We start from the raw sequence: 15,978 nt of genomic DNA on the forward strand, positions 1-15,978 counted from the left end.
TCGCTCCGAAGGGGGCGTGGCTCAGGCCTCTTTCGGCGACTCCTCCCCGTTAGGCTCCTCCCCCTCGTTAGGCTCCGCCCCCTCGTCAGGCTCCGCACCCTCCTCCATCCGCTCCCGGTAGCTGCGCTTGAAGAAGCCGCACTGGGGGGAGGCAATTTGGGGGGGGGGGCGGGGTTAAGACCCGATCACGTGACCCCACCGCGTGACCCGTGATCCCGTGGCCGTCACGTGACGCCCCCCCACCTTGAGGAGGCCGATGGCGATGAGGATGAGGAGCAGGAGCCCCCCCACGCCGCTCCCCACGTAGACCAGCAGGAAATTCACCACCGGCACCAGCTCCACCTCCGTGGCCCCCTATGGGGGGGACACAAAAACTTTGGGGAGGGGGTCAGAAAATTGGGGACCCCAAATTTTGGTGCTTTCCCCCCAAAAAACAAACCTGCGCCCAGGAGAATTCGGTCCCCAAGGTGCTGGCGAAGCGCTGGGGGGCGGCGAAGGAGAACCAGAGGCCGGAGCAGAGCCGGGGGCGGGCGGCGGCCTGAGGGGGGCGGGGCTTAGCGGGACACGCCCCTTCTGCAGAGACACGCCCCTCCCGCTTCCGGGCACGCCCTCTTTTTGGACACTCCCCCCCCCCTTTCTTGGGGTTCCTCCCCCCTTTGTTTATGCCAAGTCCTTGGATTGTGCCCTGCCCCCCCTGGAGCCCCGCCCCCTTGGAGCCACACCCCCTGGGGCCACACCCCCTCGGGGCCACACCCCCCTTGGAGTCACGCTCCCCTTAGAGCCACGCCCTCTTGGAGCCACGCCCTCCAAAGCCACACCCACCGAAGCCCCGCCCCTCTGGGCCACACCCCCGGAGCCACACCCCCGAGGCCCCGCCCACCCTCTAAGCCCCGCCCCCTCACCGGGATGCTGGGGGGGGGCTCCACGCGGGCCTCCAGCAGGACGCGGGCACCGCCCCACAACGGCCCCAGGGGGCAGTGGAACAGGAGGAAGTCGGGGGAGGGGCAGGCCTGGGGGGGGCAGGGGTGAGGGGGGGCCCTGCCCCATAGCCCCGCCCCCACCCCATACCCCTCCCCATAACCCCCCCATAACCCCATAACCGCCCATAACCCTATAACCACACCCCATAACCCCACCCCATAACCCCAAGACCCCTTGACCCCATGACCCCATAACCCCCCCCATAACCCTATAACCACACCCCATAACCCCAGCTCATGACCCCATGACCCCATAAACCCCCCCTTAACCCCACCCCATAACCTCATGACCCCTTGACCCCATAACCCCATACCCTTACCCCATGACCCCATACCCCCTCCCCATAACCACCTAACCCCATGACCCCATAACCCCCCCCATGACCCCACCCCATAACCCTCCCCCATAACCCCAAGTCCCCTTGACCCCATAACCCCCCCCCATAACCCCATAACCCCACCCCATGACCCCTTAACCCCATAACACCCCCCATAACTCCACCCCCCCATGACCCCTTGACCCCCCCATGACCCCCCCATGACCCCCCCACCTTTTCCATGCTCCTCTTCAGCTCCAACCCCCCGTCCTTGACCTCACCCTCGTTCTTTGGCTCACACTCAGCGCCTCCCTCCTGGGGGGGGGATTTGGGGTCAAACGGGGCCCCTCTGTTGGGGTCCTCCCCATGGGGAATGTTTTTGGGGGGGGTCACCCCACTTAGGGCCGGGGGGGGCTCTCACCACGTGGACGGAGTGGGCCCAGCGCAGGCCGTGGGGCAGGGAGCGGGGCAGGAGCACGAAGGCCACCAGCGATGGGGGGGGGGCGCCGGGGGGGGCTGGCAGGAGGGTGTCCAGCTGCGGAGTTTGGGGAGGGGGGGGCCTCAGGAGATGAGATAATTTGGGGGGTGTTTTTTTGGGGGGGGTTATTTTTTGGGGGGGGTCCTCACCTGGTAGCGGTGCCGCAGGACTTTGGGGCGGGGGTCGTCGGAGGTGAAGTTGAGGTAGGAGGTGGAGTTCTCCTGCCTGGGGGGGGCAGAATTGGGGGTGGGGGGTGATAATTTGGGGGGGGTGTCCCAATTGGGGGTGTCCCGTTTTGGGGGGGGTCTCACCATCTGGCCACGATGCTGACGGCGTAGTGCACGGGGACGTGCCAGGTGACCACGTTGTCGCTCAGGTTGGCGGCCGGCTCGTTGTCACTGCGGGGGGGGCAACCGCGTCACCCCACCCCCAAATTACCCCCCCTCACCCCCAAATTACCCCCCCCACCCCCAAATTACCCCCCCCCCCAAATTATCGCCCCCCCACCTGCTGGCGTTGGCCGTCAGCTCCAGCTGCTCGTCCCACGAGCTGTTCTGCAGGACGTCGAAGATCACCTCCAGCACCACCTGGTTGCACGGGGGGGGCTCAGCACCGTGCCCCCCCGCCCCATGGTGCCCCCCCCCCCATGGTGCCCCCCCCCCATGGTGCCCCCCCCTCACCTGGCTGTCGCCGCGCAGCACGGGCCGGCTGACGTTGCAGCCCAGGTCTCGGGGCCCGGTGGCCGTGGGCGTCCCCTGCTCCTGGCAGCTGACGGCCACGGGGGAGCTGCCCTAAAATTGGGGGGGGGGACACAAGGTGGTGTGGAGGGGTCCCAAATTGGGGTGGGCTGGGGGCGGGAGGGGCCCCAGTGGTGACAGCCCCCCCCGGACGGCGCCTCGCCGGGGTCGGCCTGGCAGTGCCCAAGGTTGGCCTGGGGGGGCCCGGCTGGGTTTGGGGCGCTGCCCCCCCCCACTGCCCCCCCTGGGGTGGGAGCCGGGGGGGCTCCCCGGGGAGAGGAGCCCCCGGCCTCACCTGGGTGGCGCCGGCCCTGCGGAAGGAGAGCCCCCGCGGGTGGCGGAGGCGTAGGGTGGCCCCGTAGGCGTCCTCCCCCCGGTTCCACAGCTTCAGGGCCACCGCCAGCCCCATGCCGGGCGCCCCCACCAGCACCGCGTCCCCCGGCAGCTCGCGGACCCCCAGGTCGGCCTCGCACACCTCGTCGGCCCCGCAGTTCTTCTCGAAGGGGATCTGGGGAGCGGGCACTGGGGTTGGGGCCGGCCCCGCGCCCCGCTGGAGGGTCGGGGCCGGGGCTGGGCCCCCCCCCCGAGCCCACCTCGGTCCATCCCGCGGTGCTCTCGGGGTTGAGGACGAGGCGGGGGGCGTCCCGGGGGTCGTCGGGGTGCAGGGAGAAGTTGACGGCCACGCGGATGGAGGTGACGAAGTCCTCGAGGCAGGTCTGGGGCGGGCAGGGGGGACCCCGTCAGCGGCATCCCCCCCCCAGCATTTGTGGGGTCGCCCCGGGTTGGGTCCGCCCAACTATGGGGCCACCCATCATGGAGCCCCTCGCTATGGGGTCACCCATCACGGAGCCCCTCGCCATGGGGTGACCCATGACCCGGAGCCCCTCGCTATGGGGCCACCCAGCAGCATTAGCACCTCGCTGTGGGGTCACCCTCATCAGGTCTAACCCTCTATGGGGCCACCCATCACAGAGCCCCTCGCTGTGGGGCCACCCACCACCAGGAGCACCCCAAGACGGTTTTGGGGCGGTTGGGGCCGTACCAGGACGTGCAGCGTCTCCTCCAGGCACCGCGTCTCCTCCCCGCGCAGCTCCAGGCGCCCGTCCCAGCGCCGCCCCCCGGCCCCCAGCACCCCCCGGCCCCGAACCCGCTGGGGGTCCACGGCCACGTGGAAGGCGAGGGGCACCACCGGCCGTCCTGGGGGCGAAAGGGGGACGCGGGGGGCTCAGCGGGGCTGGGACCGCCCCCCCGCCCCAGGGACCCCACCCCAAGGACCTGTGTAGGACTTGGTGTCCAGGCGGGGCTGGAGGCAGAGCCGGAGCCGCACGCGGGGCCCGGCCGTGGCCGAGCAGTCGACCGCGCGCACGGGGATGAGCGGCGGGGAGAAGCTCAGCAGCGGGGTCACCGTCAGGATGGGCAGCGAGCTGGGGGCACGGGGGTGCGGTGGGGGCGGCCCCGGCACCGGCACGGTCCGAGGACGCGTCTCTGACCCATGCCAATGCCACCGCGACCCCATCCCAATCCCAATCCCATCCCAATCCCAATCCCAATCCCAATCCCAATCCCAATCCCAATCCCATCCCAATCCCAATCACATCTCCATCCCAATCCCAATCCCAATCCCAATCCCAATCCCATTCCCATTCCCAATCCCATCGCCGTCCCAATCCCATCGCCGTCCCAATCCCAATCCCATCTCCTTCTCCATTCCACTTCCACCCCAATCCCTTCTCCACCTCCATCCCATCTCCATCTCCACCCCAATGCCACCCCCATGATTTCCACCCTAATCCCACCCTAATCCAACCCTAATCCCACCCTAATCCAACCCTAATCCCACCCTAATCCAACCCCAATCCCACCCTAATCCCACCCTAATCCAACCCCAATCCCACCCTAATCCCGCCCTAATCCCACCCCAATCCCGCCTTAATCCCGCCCTAATCTCACCCCATTCCCACCCCCATGATTTCCACCCCAATCCCACCCTAATCCCGCCCTAATCCCACCCTAATCCCACTTTAATCCCACTCCAATCCCACCGTAATCCCGCCCTAATCCCACTCTAATCCCACCCTAATCCCATCCCAATCCCACCCCCATGATTTCCACCCCAATCCCACCCTAATCCCGCCCTAATCCCACCTAATCCCACCGTAATCCTGCCCTAATCCCACCCCAATCCCGCTTTAATACCGCCCTAATCCCACAATAATCCCAGCCTAATCCCAGCCTAATCACACCCCAATCCCACCCCCATGATTTCCACCCCAATCCCACCCTAATCCCGCCCCAATCCCACCCCAATCCCACCCTAATCCCGCCCTAATCCCACCCCAATCCCGCCCTAATCCCACCCAATCCCACCCTAATCCCACCCTAATCCCGCCCTAATCCCACCGTAATCCCATCCTAATCCCACCCCAATCCCACCCTAATCCCACCCTAATCCAACCCCAATCCCACCCTAATCCCACCCTAATTCCGCCCCAATCCTACCCTAATCCCGCCCTAATCCCACCCCAATCCCGCCCTAATCCCACCCTAATCCCGCCCTAATCCCAACCCAATCACACCCCCATGATTTCCACCCCAATCCCACCCTAATCCCACCCTAATACCACCCTAATCCCGCCCCAATCCTGCCCTAATCCCACTCTAATCCCGCCCTAATCCCACCCTAATCCCACCCCAATCCCACCCCCATCTTCTCCACCCCAATCGCACCCCCATGATTTCCACTCTAATCCCGCCCTAATCCCACCCTAATCCCACCCTAATCCCACCCCAATCCCACCCCAATCCCACCCCTAATCCCACCTCAGCACCACCACGTGCCCCTGGGCCCCCACGGCCAGGTCGACCATCCCATCCCCGGTCACGTCCATGGCCCCGTCCAGCGCCTGCCCGAAATAGCGGATCCCGAAGCCCCCCGCCTGGCCCTCCAGCCGCTGTGGGATGGGATCGGGGGGGTCAGACGCGTCCCCAAAGCGTCCCCCCCCCAAATCCCCCCCCCCCAGGTCCCACCTGGCTGTAGCGTGGCTCCACGCCCCCCTTGCACCCGGGGAAGATGTAGACGGCGCCATGCTCCTCGTCCTCCATGGGGGCCCCCACGGCCACCTCGGCCACCCCGTCCCCGTCCAGGTCGCCCAGCGCCGCCAGCGCCGCCCCAAAACGCCCCATGGGGTGCCCGGGGGCTCCCGAGAGCTCCCCGGCCTCCTTCAGCCGATCCTGGGGGGGATTGGGGGGGTTGGAGGGGTGTCAGGATGGGGTGGAGGGGGGTGGGATTGGGTGGGATTGGGATTGGGATGGGGATGGGGATGGGGATGGGATTGGGATTGGGACTGGGATGGGATTGGGATGGAATGGGATTGGGATGGGGATTGGGTTTGGGTTTGGGATGGGATTGGGATGGGGATTGGGATGGGGATTGGGTTTGGGTTTGGAATGGGATTGGGATGGGGATTGGGATGGGGATTGGGTTTGGGTTTGGAATGGGATTGGGATGGGGATTGGGATTAGCTCCGCCCCGCCGGTCCCCTTTACCTTCTCCCAGGCGTAGAGGTGCACGCGCCCCCCCCGCCGCCCGTCGTAGTGCAGGGGGGCCCCCACCAGCAGCCCCTCGCTGGCCCCGTCCCCGTCCCCGTCCAGGGCGCAGAGCGTGGCCCCGAAATACGCCCCCACCTACGAGACACCCGCTCAGGGGGGGGGTCCCCACGACCCCCAGGACCCCCCCCCCCGACCCCCCCAAATTCTCACCTGCTCCCCAGGGAGGCTCTGCAGCTCCTGCCAGTCCCCCCCGGCCGCCTCGAAGACCACCACGCGCCCCACGTGCCCGTGCCGGGGGGCCCCCGCCGCCAGCAGCGAGCGCCCCGGGTGCGGGACCCCCACCACCGAGTAGCCTTGGGGGGGGGGCACCAACCCAGTAAGTGCAGCCCCCTCCCCAGTTTGGGCCCCCCAGCCCCGACAGCCCCCCAGTTCCCCCAGTTCGCCCCCCAGCATCCTCCCAGTTCCCCCAATTTGAACCCCAACAGCCCCCCAGTTCCCCCAGTTTGCCCCCCAACATCCCCCCAGTTCCCCCAGTTCGCCCCCCAACATCCTCCCAGTTCCCCCAATTTGACCCCCAACATCCCCCCAGTTCCCCCAGTTTGCCCCCCCACATCCTCCCAGTTCCCACAATTTGCCCCCCCAGCCCCCAACACCCCCCCATTTCCCCCCCCATTTCCCCCTCCCCATTACCTCCCCATGTACCCCCCCATTATTTCCCCCCATTATTTCCCCCCCATTATTTGCGCCCTCCCCATTATTTCCGCCCCCATTATTTATTTGCCCCCCCATTTTTTGCCCCCCCCCATTACTTGCCCCCCGTACCCAGGTAGGTGTCGGTGAGGTTTTGGGCCAGGGAGGGGCTGGGCACGAAGAACTCCGGCCCCGGCCCCATTTGCAGGAAGCCCCCGGCCCAGTTATCGGCCCCCACCGCCCCCGCCACCTGCCGGCCCTGGGGACAAGGGGATGGGGGGGTCACACCGGGGGTGGGGGGGGGTTGGGGGGGTTTTGGGGTGCGACACGGGGGTTTTGGGAGGTGACACGGGGTTTTGGGGGGGTTTTGGGGTGCGACACGGGAGTTTTGGGAGGTGACACGGGGTTTTGGGGGGGGTTTTGGGGTGCGACACGGGGGTTTTGGGGGGTGACATGGGGTTTTGGGGGGGGTTTGGGGGGTGACATGAGGTTTTGGGGGGTGACACGGGGTTTCAGGGGCTGACACGGGGTTTTTTGGGTTGGGGGGGTTCTTTTGGACCCCATGGGCGCCCCCTCCTCACGTTGACGGCGGCGACGCTGAAGCCGCTGGAGGAGAGCTCGAGGTGGAAGCGGTTCTGGTCGCTGGTGCCTGCGGGAAAGGGGGGGGGGGATTTTTGGGACCCCCACATTTTTGGGGGGGTACCAGGAGGTGGTTTAGGGGCCGGGGGGCACCTTCGATGTCATAAATCTTGGCCTGCAGCTCGCGGAAGAGCCCCCGCAGCTTATCGAAGCTGTCCAGCACCTTGACGAACTCGGAGCTGGGCCGCGAGGCGAATTGGCTGAGGTAGAGCTGGGTGTTGGGGGTGTTGAAGTTGTTCCCCACCTGCGGGCAGCGTGTGTGGGGGTCACCCCCGCCCCCCCAGTTGTCCCCCCTGAGCCCCCCGGCCCCCCGGCCCGCACCCCGATGATGTAGCGCATGATGCCGCGCTCCTCGGCCTCCTGCACGGTGCCGGTGTCGGTGGCGTCGCCGTCGGTGATGATGATCATCACCCGCTTGGCCCCCGCGCGAGCCCCCTGCTCGGGGGTGAAGATGTTCTCCCTGCGGGGTGGGTGGGGTGGCCGTGGGGTGGTGGAGGTGGCCAAGGGGTGGTGGAGGTGGCCATAGGGTGGTTGGGGTGGCCGTGGGGTGGTGGAGGTGGCCAAAGGGTGATGGGGAGGGTGGGGGTGGTTATGGGGTGATGGAGGTAGCCATAGGGTGATGGGGGTGGCCATGAGGCGATGGGGATGGTGGAGGTGGTTATGGGGTGATGGGGGTGGCTGTGGGGTGGTGGAGGTGGCCAAGGGGTGGTGGAGGTGGCCGTGGGGTGATGGGGAGGGTGGGGGTGGCCATGGGGTGATGGAGGTGGGCATGGGGTGGTGGGGGCAGCCACAGGGTTATTGGGGTGGCCATGGGGTGGAGGGGAGGGGGGAGGTGGCCATGGGGTGGTGGGGATGGTGGGGGTGGTTGTGGGATGATGGAGGTAGCCATAGGGTTATTGGGGTGGCCGTGGGGTGGTGGGGAGGGGGGAGGTGGTTATGGGATGATGGAGGTAGCCATAGGGTGATGGGGGTGGCCGTGGGGTGCGGGGGGTGGCCGTGGGGGGGTTGCGGGGCCCTCACGCCACGAATTTGATGGCCGAGAAGGTGTCGGTGAGTTGGCGGAGCTGCACCAGGTCCTGCAGCAGCTCCCGGGGCCGGGGCCGCTCGGCGTAGTCCCGCAGCGTGAAGGCCGTCTGCGCCTGGTCCGAGAACTGCACCGCCGCGAACTGGGGGGGCAACGCCGGCCTCTAGCCCCCCGCGGCCCCCCACCGGCCCTACAGAGCCCCACGGGCCCTATAGAACCCCATAGGCCCTATAGAGCCCCACGGGCCCTACAGACCCCCCTCAGGGCACCCCTGGGTGCTGTCGACCCCAAGACAAGTGGATGGAGCTGTTGCTCAGCTGCTCCATCGCTTCCAGACCCCATAACCCCCCAGACGACCCCATACCCCCCCAACCCCATAATCCCCGACCCCATAGCCCCGACCCCATGGCCCCTCCTCACGCGGATGGAGCTGTTGCTCAGCTGCTCCATCACTTCCACCATGAAATCCCGAATGGCCCCGAACTGCTGGGAGTTCATGCTGTTGGAGCCGTCGAAGAGGAAGGCCAGGTCCACCATGCCCGGCAGGCACCCTGCAGGAGCGGCGGGGTCACCCCGAGCGTATTCTGGGGTGGGGGGCCCCCTCCCCGCGCCCCCCACCCCAAATCCTCACCCTGGTAGCCGGGGAACAGCTCCTGGCGCGGCCGCAGCTCGGGGTCGAGGAGGACGCAGACGCCGCTGACGTAGACGTTGCGGTCGCACTCGCGGGTCAGCCCGGGGCCGCACGCCTTCGTTTGGGGTTGTTTTATGGGGTGGGGGGTTCAGAGCCCCCCCCCGCATCGGCCCCACAGCCCCCACGCCCCCCACTCACGATGGTGCTGTCGCCGTCGCGGGTCAGAGCCATGCCCATGTGGGAGACGGAGCTGTTCCCTGCGGGGGGGGCAGGGTGCTCAGTTTGGCACCAGCCCAATCCCAATCCCAGTCCCAATCCCAATCCCATCCCTTCCCATCCCGATCCCTAATCCCATCCCAATCCCAGCCCATCCCAACCCCATCCCCTCCCCATCCCATCCCTAATCCCAATCCCATCCCCAACCCTATCCCAATCCCACCCCAATCCCAATGCCAACCCCATCCCCTCCCCATCCCATCCCCTCCCCATCCCATCCCTAATCCCATCCCAATCCCAATCCCAACCCCACCCCAATCCCAATCCCCACCTTTCACCACCTCCAGCTCCGTGCAACCCTCGCCCTGCACCTCGCAGCTGTACAGCCGCCCCCCGCCCTCCTCCACCGGCGCTCCCACCACGATCCTGGGGCAAAAAAGTGTTTTTTTGGTTATTTTCGTAGTTTTTTCCTTTAGGGGAGGGGGATTACTTTATTTTTTGGGGGGGTCCTTACCGTGCCCCCGGGAGCTGCAGCACCTGGTGCCCGAAGCTCCGGGACCCGTTGTGGCTCAGGACCCGGTGGGGGCTCGGCCGCAGGTTGAAGCCCCCCAGGGGGGGCAGCACTGGAAATTTTTTGGGGGGATGGGGGTCGTGTGGGGTTAGGGGGGGGTCCTGCCCCTCGCACCCCACCCCAAAACGGCCCCAAACACCCGTGGGAAAGCCCCGAAAAGGGGGGGTGGGGGGGGCTGTGGTTAACCCCAGCTTCCTTCCCCCGGCCGTGGGAGAAAAGGGCGGGGGCTCCCAGCATGCCCTGCGGCCACCCCAAAATTTTTTTTTTTTTTTTGGGGGGGGGAAGAGGGGGCACTGGGACCCCCCCCCAGCACCCCTCCATCTGCGTCCTTCAAAGCATCCCAGTGAAATGCCCCCAAATGTGCCCCCTCCCCCAATAGCCCCCCAAATTCCCCTCCCCAGTTTCCCACCCCCAAAAATCCCCCCCCCAAATCCCCCTCCCCAGTTTCCCACCCCAAAAATCCCCCCCCCAAATCCCCCCCCCCAGTTTCCCACCCCCAAAAATCCCCCCCCAAATCCCCCTCCCCAGTTTCCCATCCTAAAAATCCCCCCCCAAACCCCTCTCCCCAACCCCCACCTCCCCAATTCCCCCCCCAAATCTCCCCAACCCCTCCCCTAACCCCCATCACCCCCCCATCGTGCCCCCCCCCATTACCAGCCAGCAGGACCCCCACGAGCACCAGGCCCCCGGCGGAGCCCACGCGGCCCCCGCTCGCCCCCGCTGCCGCCATTGCCCCGTTTTCCCCTGAAACCACCCCAAAAAGCCACTTCCTTCCGTGCCCGCGGCGCAGGCGCGATGGGGCCGTGGAGGCGGCATTGGGTGTGGGGGGGGAGCTGGGAGCTCCCTGAGGGCCCCCAGGGCCCCCATGGGTGCTGAAGGGGCCGCCGGGGGCCACCCAAAGGCCCCCCCTGGGCGCCGCGAGGTCCTCCACCCCAAATCGACACCTCCTGTTGGGACCGGGAGCTGCTCGTGGTCCTCTAGAGGGGTCCCAGTGCCCCCCAGAAGCCATCCAGGGACCCCCGCTGTCCCCTAGGATGCTCTGGGTGCCTCATGGGGCGATATAGGGTGCCCTACAAGGACCTCAGGGTGCCCTAGAGACAGAATCACACCACTTCTGGGGTCAGGAGATCTCTGGGGCGACGCAGAGAGTTCAGCTGTCCCCAAAGCCTTCCTCTGGGGGCACTTTGGGATGGGCGCAAGGGGCTCTGAACGCGATTTCTGGGGCCCTCTTTTGAATTCCTCTCCCATGCCGGGTCGGGCTATGTTCGGGCTGCTCAAAGAGCGAGCACAGCGGGTCCAGTTGCATGTGGGGCTGCGAGAAGGCTCCCCTGGGGAGATCAGCTGCACCCAAAGGCTTCCACTGGGGGCACTTTCTGATGGGCGAAAGGGGCTCCATACGTGTGTTCCAGGGTCCCACTTGGGGAGGAACCAGTCAAAGGGAACAGCTTTCTGAAACTGCCAAGTTCTTGTTTGGCAACTCGGTGACTGGTCTGATCTACTTGACAGGTGTAGAGGCAAGTGGGCTGCTCTTTCGAAATAATAAAATTAAAAACATGAAGTTTATCAGACGTGGCAGTGCATGTTTGCAGTCTCTTTATTGCTTTTGCCAGTGGCAGATAACATTTATAAGGGATCGGTCGAAGGGAAGAGCGCCTTCTGGAACCGTGAAGCTCTGTGCTGGCAGCTCGGTGACTGGCTTGGCCTGCTGTCCATCTGCAGAGGGAAGCGGACTGCTGTTTTGAAATTAAAAAATGATAATTAAGAAAATAAAAATATGGTGCCGCCCTGTGGCGCCTGGAGGACTGCCACTCCGCATGGCAGTTAAAAAGAACGCGGTTTGGAGATGGAGAGCAGCAGAGGTAAGGCAGCTGGGAAGGGAGATGCAAGCATTGCAGCAGGCAGGCTGTGGCTATCACGTGCCTCAGGATGTGCTTTTCGTCTTGTTTCTGCCCTTCCCTCGTGCAGCCTGGGAGAGGTGAAGTCCCCATGTTGTGGAGTGGTCAAAAAGGTGAGAGGGTTGCCAGTCCGCTCAGGTTCCTGCGCCAAAGCTAAGGCAAGTCTTGGAAGCCAAACAGCCTGGTTGCGTGTGCTGCACCTTGTAGACCTACGCCAGACCAAAACCAGGGCTGCTGTTCCTCCTGCTCTCTTTGCCTCTTCTCACGCACGGCGCCTCCCCTTTTCCACGTGCTTGGGGCGGGGTGCAGTGCTGCAGGACTTGCAGGCGTCCTTGCAGAAGGAAAAGCTGTAAGTGAGCTTGTAAAGGCCGTGAAGAACATCGCCTGTGTCCCAGTTCAAACTTGGAATGGAATCAGTCTAGGAGGATTATGGGGGGGCGTTATGGGCGGTGATTGGTTTGCTAAAATAAGGATGGTTTTATTGGGGATATGTGGAGGATTGTTAATAGTTCCATGTTTAATACCTTGTATTACCAGACTAATACACTCGGTTATACAAAAAATGCAAATATCTGCGCTACCTGTTGACCCAGAACCAGGGAGAGAGAAAACCCATTCCCCAATGATCACAAAATCAAACGAAGATCCAAAATTGATATCAATTCGGCAAGTATTGACTTGATTGGAAAGGAAAACACGAATCAACACCATGAAAAAGGAGATGGGGGATTGTGAAATGTGTTCATCTGATTCGTGTCAATATGCAACAATGCTAGGGCCGCGTGATATGATGAGATGTGACCTTCTGTCTTACATACCCTTGTATAACCACAAGTCTAAGGAAAACAGAGCGGTTAATGTATAGAGTTCTTGTATCTTGCAAAGGAATGGTCCAGCAATTCGGGTCAACAGGGGATAAGAGAGCAAAGGGGTTTCAGAATAACTGCTAACTGTTATGACTATTGCATGGGGCACTATGCAAGTGTCTGCCATCCAGCCAAGATGAACAAAGGAGAAGGACAAGGGAAAAGCCTGGGAGGAAGACTAAGCCTTCAGTACGAGAGACCCCCAGAGGGACCACCGGAGACTGATAACGCAGGCGCCAGTGGGCGGCGGGTTTGGATTCCAGGAACTAATTATAATAACCCTGTTTTTTTTTTAAAAAGTAGTAATGAATATGTATCAGCCTAGGAGCATAAAAACCAGCCGCCTGATGTAACTGGTGTACGTCTTGCTGGAGCAAAGACTCCTGGTGCACCCAGTGCTGTTTGCTTACCTCTATTCATTTAATAAATTGTAAACTTTGATTGCAATCCTATTTGGGACTTAGTGATTTATTACAACAGACAACCTTGTAAAATGCAGACAATCAGAATCCTTACCGCCATTAGGTGGAAATCATGGTGTAAGAAACATTACCACCTCGAAGAGTAAAAACCCTCAAAAGAAATGTGACTTGTAACAGGCCAGCAGCTGTGTATTTTCTGTGAAGCACCAGGTAGAGTATGAACCTATTAGAGCGAGTCCAGAGGACATCCATGCGGATGGCCAGAGGGCTGGAACACCTATCTACAAAGACAGACTGAGGGAGTTGGGGCAGTTCAGCCTGGAGAAGAGAAGGCTCTGGGCACACCTTCTAGTGACCTTCCAATACCTAAAGGGGGCCCACGGGAAAGCTGTGCAGGGACTCCTTGTCAGAGCGTGTAGCGATAGAACAAGGGGTAATGGCTTTGAGCTAAAAGATGATAGATTCAGACTAGGTGTTAGAAAGAAGTTCTTTACTCAGAGGGTGGTGAGGCACTGGCACAGGCTGCCCAGAGGAGCTGTGGATGCCCCATCCCTAGAAGTGCTCAAGGCCAGGTTGGATGGGGCTTTGAGCAACCTGGTTTAGGGGAAGGTGTCCCTGGCCACGGCAAGGGGGTTAGAACTAGCTGATGTTTAAGGTTCCTTCCAACCCAAACCATTCTGTGATTCTAATGCTTGACTCGAGTCTCACCACAGAGAGCATTAGAAATTGCACACAGTAAGCAGGCTACGTTGCAAAGTACAAAGAAAATCAGCTACTGAGAAATACAGTACAAGGGAAGAAACACACCTTTTCCAATTTGCGTAGTTTGCCAGCGGATAAGAACTCATCAATTTTCTCTGCTATTTTAGCACCAACTCCATCCTAAACACTGGGGGAGAAGGAAACACCAGTTAACCTCAAGATCACTTACAGCCAGGAAAAAAAGAAAGCCCCGCAGGAAGAACTACGACGTCGCTTAAACCACAACAAAACACTGCTCCATAAGGGAACAAGAGCGTGCAGGGTTCCACACAAGCAGCATAAACACAGCACTTTGACGACGGCATTACTTATTGTAGACAAGGCTTTGATTCCTACTGCCTTCCACGTTGAGCAGGGCAGTAAAGCAACGAAGGGGAAACCTGCCACCGCAGAAGCCCTCGGCATGCAGACAGCTGCAGGCCCCAGCTGGCTCTGTGAGAAGCCCCCCGGCAACCTCCCCCCACCGCGACACCGCCCCCCCGGCCCCCCTCGGGAGGCAGGGCGCGGACCCCTGCCAGCTCCTTGGCTTCGGCCCCGCTCCGGATCTCGCCGGGGTACCGGGCGCTGACGGACGCCGCCTTCCTGCGGAACAGCGCGGCTCAGGGCTCAGGGCTCAGCGCCCAGCCCCGGCGGGGCCCTGCAGCCCCACGCACGGCGGGGGGGGGGACGCGGTACCTGTGGGCGTTGTACTTGTGGATGGCCCGGTTGCCGTTCCGCTCGTAGTTCGCCAGCTCTGCGGGGAGAAACGCGCTTGGAGCGGCCGAGGCGCGGCGCGGCCCCCCCAGCGCCCCCCCACCCGTCAGCAGGTCCGAGATGCCCGGGTTGGGGCGCCCGGACGGGGCCTTCCGCTTCCTCATCGAGGGCGCCGGCACCGGCATCAGGCAACGGGAGGAAATGACGCGAAGGGGCTTCCGGCGGAGATGTCTATAAGCGAGACCGCATTCATGCGCACGCGCGGCACAGGGCCTGAGCGCTGCCGGGAGATGTAGTTCTCGGACTCCGGACTTCCGGGACGCCATGTTGGGTGCCCAGAGCATATCGGGAAATGGAGTTCCAGGACTCTGGACTTCCGGGAAGCCATGATGGGTTCCCAGAGCATACCGGGAAATGTAGTTCTCAGACTCTGAACTTCCGGGAAGACATGTTTGTTTCACAGAGCATGCCGGGAGATGTAGTTCTCGGACTCTGAACTTCCGGGAGGCCATGTTTGCTGCCCAGAGAATGCCGGGAGATGTAGTTCTCAGACTCTGAACTTCCGGGAGGCCATGTTTGTTGCCCAGAGCATGCCGGGAGATGTAGTTCTCAGACTCTGAACTTCCGGGAGGCCATGTTGGGTGCCCAGAGCATGCCGGGAGATGTAGTTCTCAGACTCTGAACTTCCGGGAGGCCATGTTGGGGTGCCCAGAGCATGCCGGGAGATGTAGTTCTCAGACTCTGAACTTCCGGGAGGCCATGTTTGTTGCCCAGACCATGCTGGGAGATGTAGTTCTCGGACTCCGGACTTCCGGAGGCCATGTTGGGTGCCCAGAGCATACCGGGAAATGTAGTTCTCGGACTCTGGACTTCCGGGAGGCCATGTTGGGTGCCCAGACCTTACCGGGAAATGTAGTTCTCGGACTCTGAACTTCCGGGAGGCCATGTTGGGTGCCCAGAGCATACCGGGAAACGTAGTTCACTGGAACTAGGGTTAGGGTTAGGGTTAGGGTTAGGGTTAGGGTTAGGGTTAGGGTTAGGGTTAGGGTTAGGGTTAGGGTTAGGGTTAGGGTTAGGGTTAGGGTTAGGGGTTAGGGTTGGTAGGGTTAGGGTTAGGGTTAGGGTTAGGGTTAGGGGTTAGGGTTAGGTTGGTTAGGGTTAGGGTTAGGGTTAGGGTTAGGGTTAGGGTTAGGGTTAGGGTTAGGGTTAGGGTTAGGGTTAGGGTTAGGGTTAGGGTTAGGGTTAGGGTTAGGGTTAGGGTTAGGGTTAGTGTTCTCTTAGCGTTAGGGTTAGGGTTAGGTTTAGGGTTAGGGTTAGGGTTAGGGTTTGGGTAGGTAGGGTTAGGGTTAGGGTTAGGGTTAGGGTTAGGGTTAGGGTTAGGGTTACGGTTACGGTTAGGGTTAGGGTTAGGGTTAGGTTGACGGTTAGGGTTAGGGTTAGGGTTAGAGTTAGGGTTAAGGTTAGTGTTCTCTTAGGGTTAGGGTTAGGGTTAGGGTTATTGATAGGGT

The 15,978-nt window shown here is 62.5% G+C and overlaps 1 protein-coding gene and 1 long non-coding RNA gene across 3 annotated transcripts; both read right to left on the minus strand.

The window, feature by feature from the left end:
• Position 1: 1 nt before the first annotated feature.
• ITGAL (integrin subunit alpha L) lies at positions 2–10,562 on the minus strand (the record flags this gene model as incomplete). Its single annotated transcript, XM_082780401.1, has 29 exons — positions 2–141; positions 244–354; positions 440–538; positions 903–1,010; positions 1,532–1,612; positions 1,719–1,832; positions 1,925–2,000; positions 2,087–2,173; positions 2,283–2,362; positions 2,456–2,566; positions 2,808–3,020; positions 3,106–3,228; positions 3,555–3,709; positions 3,788–3,936; positions 5,333–5,463; positions 5,540–5,743; positions 6,059–6,196; positions 6,272–6,414; positions 6,884–7,010; positions 7,333–7,400; positions 7,484–7,634; positions 7,712–7,850; positions 8,411–8,556; positions 8,835–8,965; positions 9,046–9,160; positions 9,244–9,302; positions 9,593–9,687; positions 9,776–9,884; positions 10,487–10,562. 29 exons carry the CDS (start codon positions 10,560–10,562, stop codon positions 22–24), a joined length of 3,459 nt encoding a protein of 1,152 aa, XP_082636527.1. The 3' UTR covers positions 2–21.
• An 848-nt stretch (positions 10,563–11,410) lies between these two features.
• On the minus strand, positions 11,411–14,654 carry LOC309888322. Of its 2 annotated transcripts, none has more exons than XR_014319140.1 (3): positions 14,453–14,654; positions 13,823–13,904; positions 11,411–12,058 (listed from the first exon to the last, which is right to left on the minus strand). It is a non-coding gene; the product is annotated as an uncharacterized lncRNA (long non-coding RNA). The 2 variants fall into 2 exon arrangements; XR_014319141.1 differs by having other exon boundaries at positions 11,411–12,188.
• Positions 14,655–15,978: the final 1,324 nt, after the last annotated feature.

Source organism: Aythya marila, assembly GCF_965140915.1.
Source record: "Aythya marila genome assembly, chromosome: 28".
In the NCBI taxonomy this organism is placed as follows: Eukaryota; Metazoa; Chordata; class Aves; order Anseriformes; family Anatidae; genus Aythya; species Aythya marila.